Here is a 19,469-nt window from a genome sequence, read left to right on the forward strand (position 1 = left end):
CAAGTTTTCAGGGTATCTCACTAAAGATGGGCCTTCAGGGATTTTATCTGCTTTCTGAAGTTCTGCTCAGAAAATGTCCGGTTGGAGCTGCACACCTGGTAAACTGCATCGTTTGCTTGGTTAAAGCTGTGAGGCTTTTACGATTAGGACCCAGCTGTTGTTTTGGTGTCAGATAAACGGTGAATTGTGCAATAAACTTTTGAATAATTGTGACTTACGGAAATATTTACGTTTTTTTTTTTTTCTGCAAAGGGAGTTTTTGTGAAACACTTTCCAGCCTGAAATGTTTGAGAAACACAGACAGATACGAAGCTTTATTAGAAACCAGCGAAAACATAACAGTTGCTCATTTCCTGTTGTGTAATTAATTATGTGCTGAAACTGAACTTCTTGACTGAATTTCTACTTTCATAAACATTTCAATCGGATTCTGACCAAGTCGAAAAGAAAACTGAAAAGTGCTCACTTCTTCGGATGTACAGTCTTTTAAAAAAAAAATAAAGGCATTGTGAAAACAAATCAAGTGTCCAAAGACGTTTATTGTCACCGTCATTGTTGAAACGCCCTACAGCGCTACTTTATGTGAACACACCCAACATTTTCATGCCACAGAAAACAACAGAGCGATGGAAACGGGTTCTGTGTTTGGAAGAACTTTGCGTCAGTGGTGAATGTTTGATCTCTGAACGAAGCTGTTTTGTATTTGATCGGGCATTACGGGGGGCACCAGCAGCTGTCCAGCACTAGAAACATCTAAGGGTTTCACTCGTCGTCAACACGGGTATCACAAACATTAGGTGGTAGGCGCTAGAAACCTTTTCCCAGGCCAGATCGTCCCACCAGGACTTTGGCCAGGAACGTGTAGCCGACCCTCTCCGACTCGCCTGCTTCCGTGTTGGTGTCCCCACATTGATGCGTTTGTAGCAAAGTAGGAGCCAAACCCGTGAGAGTGTCCGTTGATCCCGGCCACTGGAGGGTCAAAGCCGTTAAGGCAGAGGCTCTCTGAGGCCTCCTTGGTGGAAGAGATGTTTCTCCAGAGGTCCCTTGGTGCATGTGTTGTTTCTGCCTGTGATGACAGCGCAGGTCCAGGTCAAGGTTAAGGGTTAAAATTAGCAGGAAGTTTTAAAGTGAACGTTAGCTACATGTTAAAAAGACACAACCTCATGTTCTAGATCTGCTGGATCTTGGTCTCTGGCAGGTCTCTGTGGAAGCGGTTCTTGATGCTCTGCTAAGCCCTGGTCCCGGCCAGATCGTTTACCAGGCGGGGATCCTGCTCCTGCAGAGCATCTATGCAGAAGTTGGTTCCAGCAGCAGCGCTGCTGTCAGGATGGCCAGCGTCTGACTGGGTTCCAGTCCTGGAAGCAAGAAGAGATGAAGACATAAAACCTCAAGCAGAGGTTACGGTTTCTAAGTTTTGTCTTTTTAGCTCCTGGAATCCAAAAAAAACAACAACACTGATGTATTTTTTTCTTTTTTTTTTGCCTTCTGGAGCAAACAATATTTCATGTCAAAGACAAACAGAGTAAGTACACTTAAACCTTTCCTGTATTTATGGCAAGATACATCGTTACAACTAAGAATTTCAGAAAGGGATGTGTGCATTTTGTATGAAGCCCCTTTTCTCTCTGATTCCCCAGAATAGATTCTAGTGTTGCCCATTATTAGACATTCCATCCATCCATCCATCCATCCATCACATTTATCCCTGCTGGGGTCGTGAGGGGTGCTGGTGCTTATCTCCAGCTGTCAATGGGCGAGAGGTGGGGTACTATTAGACATTCCCCAATATATAAATAGATGCTAATTGTGTTTAATTAATCTAAGAATAATTGCATCTGCTCTTTGAAGCCTTAAAGAGTTAGAATGTAATTGATTTTCAATCTGTATGATAAGATTGAATTTTTTTTTCTGTTTTGGGAAGTGTACTATTTTGTTGTGAATTGTCATTATAAGGAAAATAATCAAACTGAACCGCATCTTTTTGATCAGAATGTCTTTGACGACATTAGCCCCCCCATCTATTTTTGACATGCAAAACATAAATACAATAACATTATTTTGTAATTTAGATTGTTTTCTAAATTGTTACATGACTCCTTACGAGCAAATTAAATTATTATTTTTAACTCTAAATGTGCCGTGTATCTGGGGGAAATAAACTATAAATAAAAAAAAATAAAATGATACAGAAATGAGAGCGCCATTCTAGCCTACATGCTTAGATGGCACAGAAATAATTTTCATAGCATAGTAAAATCCCTTCCCTTACATTATAACCATCAAGGTCTGTGGTTATAATGTGACATGTGAAAAATGTTTGAAGGGAAATGATGAATAATTTAGCAAAGCAACACAGGCGAATGAAAGCTGGAGGATAGATATATAAGTAACTTTTTTATTTATTTATTTATTTTAGATACCTCGTAATTAATGTAATGGAGCTCTGGAAATAACTAATAATACAAAGGTTGTAACAGAATTTCAAATGTACTGAGCTGTACAGACATAAATAAAGCTAACATGGAACTAACTAAGTTATAAACCTGCTAATAGGTGGTTAGCCTTACCGCTGGTGCCTTCTCTGGATAAGAAGACACTTGGGTTTAAAAAAACAACAGCTCATTTTCTTTATTTTTTTGTTCGTTTGTTTTTTTGCTGTTGAAAATTTCCTGTAGTTGCCTGGACACTTTGGGAGAAAAGGAGGATAATGTCGAGGTCAGCATGGATTTATAATCAGGTTGGCATGAAAAACCTGTGTCTCCAATTTAAAAGGAAAAAAAGGAATATAAAAAAAGTTAATTGCAAATTAATTTGATACAATACAACACAGATTTTAGTCATGTTGGAATATTTTTTTTTAAATAGTAGCCTATTAAATGTAATACACAATATGGTCCATTAAATTATCGCGTAATGCGTGACTTTACCACCCGGAGTGTGTAATGTAAAGAATTTTACTATATTTTTCAATCTAGTTTGACAAATGACTTTTCGTCTTTAATTGGGACATTAAAATTTGGTAATAATAATTATAATGATAATAATATGCTTCCTTTGCAAGCTTTTGTGTCATTACATTTTCTTGTAACAAACCTGTAATGAAAAACAACGTGGAAAACAATCAAGTAGTGGGTTTATTATTGGTTTAAAATGCAAAAATACATTGTTTTCTTGTTAGTAAATGGATGAAAAATGCATTTTATGTTTTGACTTTCATTTTAGATTTGAAATTATACACAAACTTAATGGCAAAAAGGATTTAAAAATACACCTCCAAGCCTCTACCTATGCTAACAGTATATGCCATGGCGGTTGTGACGTCATCACTTACATGCATGGGTGAGAGATTTTCACTCGATTTAAAAAAAGAAATAAAAATAAGTATATATATATATATATATATATATATATATATATATATATATATATATATATATATATATATATATATACAGTTATGGTATATGACTGTTAGAATTATGTGATGGAAAAAAGAGTCAATCATTCATTCTTTTTTTATGGTCTTGTTTTTTTCAACAGAAGTCAAAACAAATTTAAACAATTCTACTCATCAACTTCTGACCTAAAAATTACCACAAGATGTTTTCCATTATAAAACACTGAGAACCTGATAACCCCTTGTTTTATTTTCCTCTTCATTGCCCGTTAACTAGTGAGAACACCCATTTACCAAAACATGAATGGACTCCATTTAAGCTTAAAAAAAACATCCACAGGGAAAAAGCAGCCTAATTACTCGTATGAAGCCATTTAGCAGCGATAGCTTTCATTAACCGTCTCTTCCAACCATTGTGGGGAATTTTGGCCCTCTTTTCTTTATAATGTTGCACAAGTTCATTGTAGCTTGCAGGCTTTGGTTTCCACACAGCTCTCTAAGATCCCTCCATATTGTTTTAATCAGGTTCAGGTCTGGAGTTTGACTTGGGACAACCCCCCCCCCCCTTCCTCATTCTGTTGTAGATGTGGGATCCATCTACTGTTGCATGACCTGGTTTGGGCCGCGCTGACTTTGCATTTTGGGAATTTTCTGAAGCGTCCATTCCTGTGAAAATTGCCAAGTATACTGCATGTTTTTTCAGTTGAAAACAATTATGAATATTGGTAAGGATTGTCTCTCACCGCCAACTCTTAAATTATGTGGAAATGGACTCAGACACCTTTCCAGTAGGTTTGCAGGAACAATTATTTTTTTTAAAGGTCACGGCTGATGTAATTACCATCTTGCCATTATGTTAAACATATGCTCCACTCTAGCAAAGTGCCAAGACTCATGTCTTTATAGATGCGACTACTTTTCCCCTTATAGTCCCGATTCTGCATGAAAACATTTGCTTTTTTTTATTGGTCTGATGCAATATTCTAATTGTAAATGCAGTGTTTTTATTAGCTGGAGGCAAACTTTTTAATAACATTGTATTTTTTTTTTAATATAACTGAATTATTGATCCGAAAGCAGTATTTATTTTTCTTACAACTATACTGACAGCAGTGGGAACTTTCTATTCTGTATATGTAGAGTTGGAACAAAGTTTTCGAAAATGCATTGTAAGGGTTTTGCTATGAGGATAATATATTTACAGCTCGTAACGGTGTTTTTGAAATGCTCATCTGCACTTAAAATGCTAAATCATTTTGTTATGTTGATGAAAAACCAACAGTTTAAGTAAAATCAATTAAAAAATAACAGGGTCGCAAACATTGTCAGTGTTTTTCTAAAAGATTTGAAGATACAGTATATTCAAATGGTAAAAAAAAATCTTCTGTACTAACATTTTGTTTTATTTGTAGGTAAAATATGGTCTTAAAATTACAAAGATGTTAAGTCAAGAGTCCCATAGTGCCAACAATAAGGAGTCTTTTTGAGGAGTAGCTGGGATGCAGAAGAATAGACCCTGGAGATTTAAATATTAATAACAGTCATATAATATTAATAAATATTATATAACAGTCAGAGTTCCAGATAAACAGCTGGAATGATGCTTAGGATGTAGGGTGTGCTTACTTTGCACTTTTTTTTAGTGCAACACACTTTTTGTATGATATAAACTTTCTTCAACACCAGCTGTTTATACAACAGGAAATGAAGCATTATTTGAGTAATTTAATTGATATTGATATATATCATTAGCATTTGCAAATAAAGCATGATTGGCGCTTACACAGATCTGTTCAAACATGATTATGTGTCTCCTCCGACTAACATTGGCATGATAGTTACATTTCAATCATACATATGGTGAATGAAGAGTAATTTATTTAAGGGATTTATTTGCAGATCCATGTGCACTATCACCATCGCCAGAAAGAGAAATAAATAAATAAATATATATATATATATATATATATATATATATATATATATATATTTTTTTTTTTTTTTTTTTTTTTAGTAAATTTGCCCTGAAGACAGGTCAACAAAAGTTAGTGACAAAAACTTTCATCCAAGTTAAATTCTTAACAAAACTCAGGAACCTTCAGGGAAACCTCCACTGGTTCGACTGTCAGAGGACATTTCTGACAGCCCACCCACAGGTAAGGAAACACGGCCTCGGTGAGGCCATGTTTGAAGGTGTAAATGTGCGCGTTGCTGTGCGGGTCGTAGAACGACACCTTGCCCTTGTCACAATCCAGCTGCACCCGGATCCTCTGCGGATTTCTCTTCAGGTTCAGCCGCGTCAAGGGAGAGGTGCCGGCGAAGTACATCTTGTGGTAAAAGTACACGCACAGGTAGCCGTTGCTCAGGACCGAAGACACCTTCTCTTTCCGTTTGATGGACTCCTTAGCCACGCCGACGACCCACGCCGTGTTGTCTCCCACGTTCACCTCCCAGGCGTGCTTGCCCGACGCCAGGCCGACCCGGCCCAGGACAGCCGTGTCGGGGTCGAACCTCTCCGGGTTGTTGGGCAGCCTCTGCTTGTCGTCGCTGTCACGGACGGCGGTCAGGTCGTCTGACAGCAGCAGCCACGGGGCCGCCGTGTTGGGATCCAGAGTGACCGGCGCTGAAAAGAACATGGCAGGGTGTCACCTCGGTGCTCTGGAGGAAATCCCACCTCAGGCTTGCGTATTCACGGCGTAACTCACTGTATTTGGCCATTTTCTGCATCTTCTCCCACACCTGAAATGTTAAAGAGCCGACGTAGCTGGCCACGTCTATCAGGGCTCCCGGAGCCATGACCGGATCTTCAATTGGATCGTTTGCCCTGCAAGAAATAAACAATTTGTGCGTTATGTGAACGAAGCACATCAAAGAACGAAAAAGGTTGCACACAGAAAAGGTTTCTTTTTACCTTGCAAGTGTACTCTTAGATTTCTGGGGGGGAAAAAAAAGAAAATTGTAGGATTTGAATCCAATAAGCATCCATGCATGCACATATACCCATTCTTGCATATGAGCTTACCTGCAGGACAGAGATGTCCTCCAGAGCCATCTCCTCCTCCAAAGCTCGGATGGTATCAGACACAGACGATATGTTTTTCTCGATTTCTTCGATCATCTGCCTCATCTGTCCAGCTTTGTGCTCCTCCTCCCTCCTCAGCGCCTCCATCCTGGAGTCCTCTTCCTCACGAAGGAAGTCGTGGAGTTTTTCAAACTCCTCATGGGTCCTTCTCTCCACAAATCGAGCCTGAACCTGGAGGACAAATTACTTTGAGTGGCGTGCCTTGCTTTGGTGGATTTATACCCCTTAAAGATGTTTTACATTTTTCACACAAGAACCACACGCTTCCGTGTAGTTTGGCGCTTTTATTCGACGTACCAAGCTAAAAGGCAAAAGTATACATGGTTTTAGATTTAAATACGAATCTGGTAAGTGTGGTGGGCCTACATGCAAAACCCCCTTCAACCTGGTACCTTTTAAATCCAGTGATTTTCTTTTCTTTTTTTTATCAGAAGTCACCTAATGAGTGGAAAGCAAACCTTAGAGGAGTCACCAAGATACCCTTGGTGACTCTGGAGGACCTTTAGAGATCCACAGCTCAGGATGGAGATCTTATTGATGGGAGAAACATTATTCCTGAATGTTTGAAATCTGACCTTTTGAGGAAGAGTGGCAAGGAGTAAGCCACGAGTGGTACACTGCTAGTTTATCAAAAGCTAAGTGGTACGTCAAACGTGTGGAGGAAGGTGCTCTGGTCAGGAACAAAGAAAAGGTCTCCATGCAAAACACTGTGGAGGAACACTGAGGATGTGCATAATCTTAAAGAGACCGTCCCCAGGGAGAGGCATGGTGGTGGCAGCATCATGCTGAGGGAATGTTTTTCTCTAGCAGGGACAGGAAAGCAGGTCAGGGTTGATGAAAGGATGGGTGGAGCTAAAAACAGGGCAACCTTGGAAGATAACCTGCTGGAAGCTGCTCAAAAGAGGTTTGCCTTCCAGCAGGACAGCTACCTTAAACAATGGAGCCAGAGACACCACAGACTGGTTGAGATCCAAGCATATTGTTGTTGTTTTTTTTTTTAAAAAAGGGTGCAGTCAAAGTCTAGACCTAAATCCAACAGAGAGTCTGCAGCGAGACTTGAAGATCAGTGTGGTTCCCTGTTCAATCTGCCTAAGAGGATCTGATAAAACGTCAGTTTGTAGACCAGCTCCAGTCCTGCTATTTTTAGATGCATCCCTGCGCCGTCACGCGGGAATGAAATGGTCGAACTACCATCATGTAATCAAGTCTGGCAAACGCCTGGCAATGGGCCGTTCCTCTGGTTCAAATGTGTTGGAGCAGGGGTGCATCTAAAAATAGCAGGAGACGGGCGCTTAAAGGCTGGACACCCCCCCACAGACAGACCTGCAGCTGATTACTTGGTGTGAATACTTTAGCGATGTCACAACGTCGTACTGCACCTGGATGTGTGCCACAGTATCCTCGCAGTCTTTCTTCATTCTGTCAAACGCTTCCCTCTTCTCCTGCAGGCAGCTAATGGCCAGCTTCATTTTCTCCTGCACAAATAACGAAAACAGCAACGATGACGGGACCCTCGCACACAAGGAGCACCGGCAGACCAAAAGCTGGGAGGGAGAACGCGTTCTTCTCGCGGGAACCTGAAGCCGGCGTGTACCTTCGCGTCCAGGACCGCCTCGCTGACAGGACAGCAGTCATGCTGCTTGTGTTTCCTGGAGGTGTGGCAGACCACACATATGGGCTCTTTGTCCACCAAGCAGTAGAGCTTGAGCTTCTCCCTGTGAACGGGGCACATCTCTCCTGGATCGCAGTACAGCTCCCCCTCCGGTTCCTCCGCCCGGTGGCTCTCCTCCTGCACACAGGACTCGCACAGGTTCCTCAGGGTCAGGCTGGGCACGGGCTCGTCCACGCTCTGGGCCCTGCACATGGGGCAGTCCCGTCTCCGTCCCTTGGCGGCCCAGTACTGTTGCAGGCAGGCCGCGCAGAAGCTGTGGGTGCACTTGAGCACCACCGGCTCCCTGAAGATGGTGCAGCAGATGGGGCAGGTCAGGTCCTCCTCAGGCAGAGACAGCCTGCCTGCCATGCTGACTCCACACTGCTGCTTCCTGCGAAAAGGGGGAAGTGGAGCAAAGGGGCAACAGCTGACGGAAGAGAGGAGACAGAGAGGCAGCGCGGGCGGACGGGGTGGGTGTCAGCAGGGAGAAGAGACGAAGCTCAACCAGGAGGCGGGAGATCTTTCAGAACCAGCGAAACTCCACAAACAGCCGGCTAAAGCAGACAGCTGACAGATGTAGGGCTTACTGTGAGCACTTCCTGCTTCCTGTTGTGCTGAGTCACCCCAGAAGGTGGAGTCAGCTGGAGAGCAGGCCGCTTAACCCTTTACTAGCTTCTCACATGCTACTCAGTGTGGTAGAAGGAAATGGTCACAAACATGGACAAGAAAATAGAGCATGTGTGAATTCAATTCAGTTTTATTTATATGGCGCTATTTCACAATACATGTCGTCTCAAGGCACTTTACAAGGTCAAATTTAATCATTATTCGTTATGTTTGAGCTTCACGCATATTTTGAGAGACATTGTGGGACTGAATTTACACATATTCCATGATGTTGGGCCTTCTTTCCTTTTTTTTTTTTTTTCTTCGTTCTTGTATCCATTCTCCCCTTTTTTTCCTTTCTAAACCTTGCAGACATATCTGCCTCGTAGTGCAACCTTGTGCATTTGTTCCAAAAGGTCTGAGGTGCAGCAGCCGTTATCTGATTTCTGATGCGAACTAAAATAAAATCCGAAATTCGTCACTTCACACCGATGAAATGAGAGAAATGAATCCGGAGACCCACGTCAAAACCGCGTCCATTAGATGTATCATCGTGTTGTAGTCTCTATTTTTCCCCCTGTGCTTTCATCAGATTGCTTCAATGGATGAAAGATGGAGTTAAGAGCCTAGAAAACATGGTGGTTATTTTTTCCTACCAGCCTCGTCCTACCGGAGGCTGATGCCGTCACTCCAGCTGTCAGCTCGTAAGAGGCGGCTCGCCACAGAGCTGACGAGGAGACAGAAGAGAGACCTATGAGCAAGGCATGGGTCGGTTACTGGCATGAAGAGATGCTGAGCAACTCTGAAGATAATTATTTTTGTTGTCACACCGTTTCTAAACTCATTTTGATGAAATGTCAGAAAATGCATCTTACTGATTTTTTTTTTTGTCTTCGACTGTATGGAGGACAGAGGCCCTCCTCCAGCTGTTGCTCCACACTACATCCAGCTGTTTGGAAATATTGCCAGTATAGAAATAAATCAGCAGTTAAATCTTAAAGAATGTGAATAGATCATCATCATTTTTTTTTATTCCTTCTTTATATGCCGTGAAACAGTTTTTTTCCCCCCTAAATACTAAGATTCTCACACTGTGACGACCTCACTCTAGATCAGCGGTCCCCAAACTCCTCAAGACCCCCTAAATAACAGCACCAGAGACCGGAGACCCTCTTCTGACCCTCTTCCTCTTTCTTTTTCTGGAATTCATACAATTGCAAGAATAAAGTAGTAATTTTATGACTCTTACAAAAAAAAGTGCAGTCCATGTACAGTACAACCTCACAACTGAAGGTTTTCAGCTTTACTTCCCACTTCCACTGGTAGTCCAGATCCAGTTCTCTTACCATCACTAAGAGTAGAAGGAACTCCTTTTGATTGCCATCATCACTGAGCTGAGGCCCGACGAACCTGCTGTGCCGCTTTTCCCTCTCTGGCGTCTGATTAGCCCCCCTGACTCCTCACCAGGGAGCCCCACAATCACTTGAGTTCCAGAGGACGCTCTTACAATGAAACGTGTGCAAACATTTGCTGAAATCCACCAAGAGCCGGTTTGGGTGTTCAGAGGTGCAGGTTTTTACATAAGGTCTGCCAGGATAAGTTTTAGGACGTACCTGAGCTGAGAAAAACATATACAGCCTATAGGAAATACTGATATTTCATATTTTTTTTCCCCCTGTATCGTGTTTGATTCAACAAATCCAGAGCGACCACATTCCAAGTGTTCAAGAAAGCTGCTGGAGGCCAGTGTCCGCACAGCGATGACTACATGTCACTGTTTACTGTAACCAAGACCTTGCATGACTTGGAAACATGAATAAGTTATGAATGGAAGTGATTGTTTTGCAGGATAAAAGCTTGTTGGAGCAGAAAATAGAGGAGATGGAGATAAGGCATGGTCTGGGATGAGATTCTGGTGGTAAACACCACAGTCTAACTGCTAGATTGTATTTCCCTGAAATAAAATAAAATATTTGTAATGTAGTCTTTTTTTATGAAATAAAATTTCTATTATGCCTCATGAAATATCATGTGCAGCTTTAGTCTCCACACCTTGTATATTTGCTTCTTATTTGCTTATCTGACACCATCTCTGGCATCTCATCATAAAGACGTTCAAAGCATAACAATGATGTGACAGGGAGGTTTTTGTATTTTGAAGTTTGCCAAACCTGTAACCAGGCCTTGCAAACGAAAGGCAGAACTTGGCATTCATTTAAAATGATTTTTTTTTTTTTTACCTTTCATGTGAAATTCAGGTCAAAACATGCAGATGAGATTTCACCAAATAGATCCAACACTTGCAGTCTCCTTTAAACACGTCTCTGATGGGGAACTATTTACGGCAAAAGTAAAATCCTACTTCACATTCAGCTTGTCTGAGGATCTCCTAACTGGGCCTTGTCGGAGACGACGGCAAATGTTTGAAATCTTTTATGAAGTCCTTTTGGACACGAAACAAGCGGCGCAGATGGCTCGTTTGTCACCGTAAAGGAGAGTTTGATTTTTGCCGCAGATGTTCTGCTTCCTCTTCTTCTCCCTCCAAGTGTGACTCTTTTATTTATTTATTTTTTTATTTATTTTTAGACAGACTGAGCTTAGCGTCAGCTGGCCACTAAAACTGGCAACTTAATTGTTTTTTATTTTAAGATTTAGAGGTGACAAGCACGCTGTGATGTCTTTACAAGCCTATTTGCATTATCACATGGGAATGACAAAAGTTCTCAGTGCATTTTTTTAACTGCACATTACATACACGCTTGGAGATGGTTAGTGTAAACAGCGTTAAAACTTTTTGTCACATTACTGTCAAAATGTAATTGGGTTTTATAAGGTTTTTATGTGTAAAGCGGAAAAAAAACTAATGAATAGCTATAATTTCTTTAGGATTAAAGATCAAAAATGTGTGGCATACACCTGAATTCAGACCCTATTAGCTCTGATACCCCTAAAAAAAGTCCATCAAAATCATTTGCTTTCACACCTCCCCTACAGTAATTAAGGGAAAGAGCAGATTGGTCCAGGATTAAATTATGGAGAATCTTAAAGCAAGATTACGTGATAAAACAACATCTTACATTTGAACACGGTGCACAGTTTATAAAAGCTGATAGACCATGCACCAACTGTTAATCTACCATGGCATGGTCAGGGCGCACATGGTGACAAAGATACAAAGCTCAGGTGGAAGGATGAAGGATTTTTTGGCCTGCATGCTTTTTGTCGCAACAAAACAACAACAAACACTGCACATCCCCATTAACTTACTATCCCAACAATGAAATCTGCTTTTTGCTGCAACATGCTGTGGGTGTGCAAATGCCATCAGGGGCAGTGGGCTGCCCTCGTGAATTCTGACTCAAAATTATTGACATTTGTTCATTGTTTTCCACTCTTTTGCACATTATCATTATCACTTTTTTGATCTGTATATATATATATATATATATATATATATATATATATATATATATATATATATATATATATATATATATATATAGTTTTGTATATCTGGAGCGTGTAACGAAAATTATTTCCCCCTAGGATTATTAAAGTATTTCTGATTCTGATTCTGATTCTGATCCTTTAGCTGGTAATGAAAAGCAAGGCCTGGAAATGGAGCTCAACACAGAGCAGTCCAAGTAGGAAACTTGTTAAATGCTGCACAAAACAACACCCTAAGACTGGTTTAAAATGACCCAGTAAAAGTCAAGACCTACATTCAGTTAAGAAACTGTGTCAAGAGTTGACAATTTCCATTTTCAAACACTCTCCATCTAATCTGAGCTGAGTTTGATAGCTCTGCCTGGCAAAGAAGCTGTGGGAGACTTAGTCTAAAAGACTTTCTGCTTTCAGCTCTACTTTGTGTGGATCTATCATACACAATCTCACTAAAATATATTATTGATGACCAAATTAGAAAAAAATATATATACGTAATGGCTATGAATACTTCTTCAAGTGCGTAAATTCTGGTGCCACTGGGACTGTGTTGTAACCATTGATGACCACTAGGTGTCAGAATGTCCCCACTTGAGGCAAAAGCTTCAGCCAGCCGGGCGAGTGTATTGTTGCTGAAGTTATTATGGGCAGGATTTATGCAGACGACTTCTTAACAGCTCCAGGTGAAGGTAGGTGTGGAGAGATGCGATCTTCCCCTCTTAGCTGAACCTGCTTTGAAAATGCATGCGCGTCACCTCAGAATGAAGCGCGTAAAGGCGCGCATCCACCTGGCTGTCAGGCCTCTTCTGGCCCGTAAATTGGATGTCAGCTGGTTTGACCCGCGCTAATAGGGATTCATTATTGCCCGCACCCTGCCGGGGAGAGGGTGAACAGGAGAGGAGAAGAAAGGAGGGGATGTGACCGTGTCAATCTTTCAGCATCTAATGAGGACAGGCAGGAAAACAAACAAGACGGACAACCTCTGCCAGACCTGCCTGAGTGTCCACAAGGGGGAGACACTCAAGCACAGCCGCTAATATCCTCATTTCTCATCTCTAAATAAGCAATAAAGACTGCAGCTCGAAAAAAAGCACATTTTAAAATCAAAAGTTATTTCCTTTTTTCTGTCTCATTTTCACAAAGAAGCGGTCAATTCCTTCATTGGCCTCTTGGGGGCGCCAGACAACCCGTTGTCTCTAACCAGCTAATATAAAGCAACACAATCAACTTAAGCCAGCTTTATGGCGTTCTAAAACCACCATTAAACCTATTTCTTCATTATGTCTGGTAACTAAAGACATATTTTGACTGACCATTTCATCACCTTGCCCAGATTATTTTATTTGTCTGCTCCAGTAAGCCAAACTGTTTGCCCCTCTGTTCAGGTGCAGCCGCTTTGCTTCTGATTGGTTAATTGGGTTCATCACTTTCAGTTGATGTCCTCCTGTTAAGAACTTTACGTGTACATAAATGTTGCTGCGTTTGGGCTAATCAACACGAATAATCTTGGTGTAACCCATTTTCTGACTTTCAAGTTCACTAATATAGACAGCGGTGGTTCTAGACCAAATTTACCAAGGGGGGCCTGGATGGGGACAGTGTTTCTTTCTTTTTTCTTCATTGGAGCACAGAACAAAATAATTAAAGAAGGAAAAACAGGTCAAAATGTAATAGTTTAATATATGAAGGGAGCCACCGAGCCAAAGAGCCACTTGTGGCTCTGGAACTGCAGGTTGCAGACCCCTGAAAACTCAATGCGGCTGAAGCTAAAAGTGAAACACATCCATTTTAAATGATTGTTAAAATAAAAATGTTAAGGTAAAAAAATCAAATGGGCCCAAGGGACCAGCCACTTATGGTTTCTGTTCCAGCACATATTATTATACGAAATTAACTCAGTGTTATGTACAGGGCCCCTGACCTGACCATAAATATAGGCTATTATGGAAAAACCTCTTTCCCATTATGCATAACATCACCATCACAAGTATATCAGGGTAAAAAAAAAAAGTGTTTCGGAATCTGCAGGAAAGAACAGCGTTGCCTCAAAAACCAACTTCCACTTTAAGGCCAACAGCTCTCAAGCAGATGACATTTAGGATAACAACGGGGCAAAGACCGAAGTAAGGAAAACAAAAATGTAGATACATTAGAGAACAACTTTAACACCAGCCTGGGCTGTTGCTTATTGTTTCAATCTGTCTCGTGGTCCTCTGCTCACAGTAAGAAACCTATTTTGGTTGACATTTACCTTTCTCGGAACACTGAAAACGCCGCAGCACAAGCAGTTTAAGCCAGCTGAGCCAGCTCTGAGTGTGAGGAAGACGTCCGAAGATTAATCTCAGATTTTAGTCACAACTTTATCTGCCGCCCGAGCGAGGAGAGCGAAGAGGTAAGAAGAGAATTATGGGTTTTGCCGTTTTTCCATTTTTGATCCTCTACGATTAGAATTCGACACAGATCTGTGTTATTTACATGCTCTTCACATCATGACTCATGAGCAGCGAGCTCCATCGCCGCACATCCATTCCATCAGAGGAGGCTTTCATTTTGTCTCCGCTTTCACACTCGAATTGAGTTCTCAGTACAAATCGGATTAAATGCACAATTTCACAAAAGCTTGCGAGCCCATCTTGGAGACCAGGTACTGTTTCTGGCCCTGTGTGTGTGTGTGTGTATGTGTGTGTTTGCTCACATGGATTTCCCCCCCCTTAGTTAAAGCTCACACAGACACTGCCAGGCATGTGCAATGGAGTTAGAAAGGGGGAAAACAAAAATCTAAGGGAGTTTAGGCCCTTTTTTTTCTCCGAGCTATTTTCAGCATCTATTCGGAGGCATGTGGGAGCCTGAAAAGACACACTTTGCATGTCGCTCACACACACACACACCCACACATGAAGGTTCGCGGGGAGAAATCCGCACAGAAATACCCTGACATTTCCACAAACACAAATGTGTACTGAATTGGAGGTAAATTTGATCTTTTCAGAGAGGCTGCTGGAAACCTGCAGGGGGGCTCAGAAGCCTCCTTGAGTCTCTGGAAGGTCGCCAAGCCCTCCAGATTTCGCAGGAAAACCCTCCGTCACGTCGTGCCCACGCCGCTAACAAACACACACACACACCTGCACACAATGGCCAAGCCCGCTGAAATGTTTAGGAGTGACATCAATCCGATAAGCCCAGCCTATCAGGGACAGAAGCAAGGCACCGCAACACAGCTGCTCTCTGGATCTGTTTGCTAACCCATTTCCCCCTCCTGGCTTCCTCCTTAACTCCAACTCAGCGAAGCAAAGTGATGACAATTATGTTTTTTAGCCGGATGACTCTGGCGCTGAGGAGGACCCGAATCTTCGTTGTTTGTTTATCTATCCGTTTGGGTCTCTTTGCATTGTTCTCAGCATTTTATGCCACCTTGAATTGGTGAAGCACGGCGGATCCTTTCAGACGAACCCTACCCGGCTGTAGACTTTCACATTTGGCACATTCTGAACCCAACAAGGCGTGCCGATTATGTCCGCAAGGGTCATTGGACTGAGTTCGGGCAACATTTGTCCACACTGATGGGACAAATCAGTCACGGCGGGACACAAACAGGTGTGGGGGGGGGGCAACAGTTGGCCTTTTAAAAGCTCTCAGCATGTCATAGCACAGGTCAGAAATGTACACACACATCAGAGGCCCTTTTGTCCCGTGCTCTGGGGCTGTGGGTGACACATTTGGTTGGAATCATTCTGCTACACAACGTTTTAGGACTTGGGTGGACATGTTTGAATTTATTCATTAATGAAACAAACAGGCTCAAATATCCCCACTAACTTACTAAAATTACACTATTTTTTTTAGAGCAAAGCTGCAGGACACGATGCAGGACACGATGCAGCACACGATGCACGCCTTTAGTAGCATCAACAAGCAATTGGCACAATTCGGGCTCGATATGTGACCTCTCTTCTGGGCAGAATTAGAGAGTTTATTTAAATTAGTTGGTTTGCAGCCACAGTTGGTATCACCTGTGCCCATTCTGGAGCATGGCGGTAGTAACATCACGCTGATGGTCCGTTCCAGGGGCTGCGGTGCTCGTGCAGCACACAAAGTGGGTGTGGATTTTCTAAAACTGTTCAACTTCATTTCCAGTTAGAAGCTAAATGGCTAAAACTGGGTTTTCCAGCGGGACAATGATCCTGAACACCAATCCAGACTGGTTTTTGGAGTGGGCAAAACGGGCCAACATTTAAGGCTTTTGAGCAGTGCCCATCTGGAATGGGCTCTGCTCAAAAGACGGCTGCATGACAGAAAATGAACCGACCTGAATGAACTCTACCATAAATTGATTGCATAATGCATCATTTTGAGCTTTATGTCTAATTTGGTGCTTGTGTATTTTGGAAAAAAATAAAATAAAAATTGCACACCCCACACTGCAAAAACAAAACTAAATCTTCTTTAAATGAGTGTATTTTTCCTTGATTTGACCAGGTAAATAAGATAATTTGCCAATGGAATGAGATTTTTACACTTAAAATAGGAACAACTCATCTCCATCATCGTATTTAGAGTGCAGGATATATAATTATCTTATTTTAGGGGTCAAAAATTCTCATTCCATTGGCAGATCATTTTATTTATGTGCTCAAATCAAGGACAAATGCACTAATAAAAAAAAAAAATTGACTTATTTTTAGTTATTTTTTGCAGTGCACCCTTGCTTCGAAAAATCACCAGTTTTATTTTGTATTATCGTGCCACCCTCAAATAAAACAACAATTTAAATACATAACTTAAATCTGCAAATTCCTCTGACATTCATGCAGAGCAGGGATCTTCAACTCTAGTCCGCCGTGTCCGGTGTCCTGCATCTTTTATGTGTGTCTCTTCTTCAACACAGCGGTGTCAAATAATCAACTCATTAGCAGGACTCTGGAGAACTTGACGGCATACAGAGGAGATAATTCAGCCATTTGATTCAGGTATGCTGGACCGGGGGTTCACATCTAAAAGTTCCAAGACACTGGACCTTGAAGCCTGGAATCGAAGACCCCTGATGTAGCGTAAGCAAACTTAGAATAGAACAAGTGTTTTTCCGCAGCTTAAACCTTTGGGACTCAAGTAAAACACAGACGCTGCGTGTTGCTTTCTTCTCCCAGACACGGCCCAGAGTGCTCCTTTGCTCCCAGGAAAGCCTGGACTTCTTAGGTCTCAGATGGATGAGCTTGCTCTCCAAGCACCGTACCCAAAGGGGCTCTGTCACATGATTATGAGGTCATTTATGGGATGGATACTCATCTCTGGATGGTGCCATACTGGGTAAATATAAGATATGGATTGCTGGCTGGAGGCCACACTCCCACCGTTGACCCCTCGTAGTCTTTTATGAGTGAACATATGTGCTCGCATGTCGGTATGTGTTCCTGCTGGGGAGAAATCAAGGCACATGGCAACGTACTGAAGAGCATGTGATGCACATCAATGGGTCAATAAGTGACCTAATGGTAATGAAATACACATGGAGAGAGGACAGAGAGCTCTTTAAAGTCCCATATTGACTTCTGAGGTTGCTTGCTAACGTAGATAAATCAGAAACATCTGTTTTGGTCCCTTTATCCGTGCGGCGCTGCCCGATAGGGCATTTAGAGTCTTCAGGATTAATTAGCATTCCTGGAGCGACACACATCAGAAGGATTTCCGCCAGTGTCTCGTCTGTGAGATTATATTTATATATCTTATCTCAGCTGCAGGGAGGATTTGACTAATATAAATCTCCATTGCCAGAAATAGGATTGGAGCTTTCCCCCGTGACTTAAAGGTGTCAAACAGTCCATGACAGCAGTAATCCTGTAATCTGGGCAGTCAGCAGCACTGTAAAGATTCTTATTACAGTACAACACCGACCTGGCAGAGAAGTAATACCAACTCACTGCCCTGCCATTAAAGCCACAGCAGCCAGCAGCAGCTCCACCACCCACATCTCATCTGTCATCAGATCCCACCTACTCGCGTTTCACGACTCCATCCCAGCAACCCTTTGTTTGCAGCTGAAATCATCTTTGATTGCAGTGAGAGCTTAGTAGAAAATCTGCCTTTTTATATGGGATTACAAGACTTTTCACCCATCTGCTTCAGTTTGGCTTTTCGTTTGTAACATGCTACATGTCTTATGCTACAATATGCTACATTTTCCTAAAACTGAATAGATACAAAATCTTCCATATTTACTGATGTATAAATTGCTTAGATTTTTTAGTGCATTGATAGAAACTTATACCAAAAAGAACTATTATATTTTCTGTAAGATAAATGTTGGAATTGATGAAGCATTGTAATATTTGCTTCACATTTTTGTTGCAAGTACTTTTCATTAGTAATCCATGACTTCCTGTTTTCCTAAGATACAAACGTGGAGTAGAGTACCGTTTCGCTTTGTCACTCTTCAAAAAGGGGAAAGACAAGGAAACATGCCGTTAACATAAAGGTTCCCACATATTCGGGCATACTGTGTACAAAATGTGAGCTACAGGGACGTTTTACCCTTCATAGTCAAGTGTACCTATTGCCTATATTTCTTGTAGCCACTCCCTACATTTACCGCACTGTGTCCGGTCATGTATGTGGGAGCCTTAATGTTGTTGATTATCATAGTTTGCGGGATAAATAGAAGAAAAGCTACTTTCTTAAACTTGCTCACAAACATAGCTGTAATTAAAAAGTTAAAACTTAAATCGTGATAAACAAGGCTAGACAAAGAACAGGTTTCATTTTGCTATTGCTGTACACACGGTGCAGATGATGGTTTCAACTCTCCAACTTGCTAGTTGTTCTATGAAAGATCGATTAACGTATCTGGTAAGTTCTGTGAAAGTTCCAGGAAAGTTTTGGAAATGACTTGGTAAGTCTCTGGTATCTCTGGAGCATACCTGGTGACTTCCTTCAATGTACCTGGCAAGCACCCTGTTGAAAGTTACCAAGTATAGTAGTCCAGTGCTTGAAAGTCTATCTAGTAAGTTTCAGGAAAGTAAACAAGTTCCATGAGTGTCCTGGAAACTAAGCAAACTAGTAAATTTCATTAAAAAAATATACTATACAATATATACTACAGTATAGTAATTTCCATGTAGTACCATGCAGGTCATTGGTTTTCAAACCTGGTCCTTGAAGAGGCCTCTGCAGGCCTTGAAAGCTGTTTAGGAGGTAATGCAATCATTTAATTCAGATGTGGTGGACGCAGACACATCGAAAACATGTAGGAGAATAGATCCTAAGGACCAGGGTTGAAAGTCACAGATACTTGGTAA

General features: G+C 41.6%; 1 protein-coding gene and 1 long non-coding RNA gene across 2 annotated transcripts; both read right to left on the reverse strand.

Annotated features, from left to right (window-relative positions):
- Positions 1 to 231: 231 nt before the first annotated feature.
- LOC118566626 lies at positions 232 to 1,408 on the reverse strand. Its single transcript, XR_004933165.1, has 2 exons — positions 1,161 to 1,408; positions 232 to 1,066 (listed from the first exon to the last, which is right to left on the reverse strand). It is a non-coding gene; the product is annotated as an uncharacterized LOC118566626 (long non-coding RNA).
- A 3,990-nt stretch (positions 1,409 to 5,398) lies between these two features.
- Positions 5,399 to 9,742, reverse strand: LOC105937608 (tripartite motif-containing protein 35). Its single transcript, XM_012879011.3, has 6 exons — positions 8,074 to 9,742; positions 7,859 to 7,954; positions 6,420 to 6,650; positions 6,309 to 6,331; positions 6,103 to 6,221; positions 5,399 to 6,020 (listed from the first exon to the last, which is right to left on the reverse strand). Exons 1-6 carry the CDS (start codon positions 8,497 to 8,499, stop codon positions 5,476 to 5,478), a joined length of 1,440 nt encoding a protein of 479 aa, XP_012734465.2. The 5' UTR covers positions 8,500 to 9,742; the 3' UTR covers positions 5,399 to 5,475.
- Between the last annotated feature and the right edge of the window lie 9,727 nt (positions 9,743 to 19,469).

Source organism: Fundulus heteroclitus, chromosome 17 (assembly GCF_011125445.2).
Source record: "Fundulus heteroclitus isolate FHET01 chromosome 17, MU-UCD_Fhet_4.1, whole genome shotgun sequence".
NCBI lineage: Eukaryota > Metazoa > Chordata > Actinopteri > Cyprinodontiformes > Fundulidae > Fundulus > Fundulus heteroclitus.

Excerpts from the sequence above, each read along its gene's own strand:
- LOC105937608 (XM_012879011.3), bottom strand. The coding sequence starts at position 8,499 with ATGGCAGGCAGGCTGTCTCTGCCTGAGGAGGACCTGACCTGCCCCATC. Across the intron at positions 7,955-8,073 it reads AGGCGGTCCTGGACGCGAAG|GAGAAAATGAAGCTGGCCAT; the intron begins GTACACGCCGGC and ends TTATTTGTGCAG. Across the intron at positions 6,651-7,858 it reads ATACTGTGGCACACATCCAG|GTTCAGGCTCGATTTGTGGA; the intron begins GTGCAGTACGAC and ends TTTGTCCTCCAG.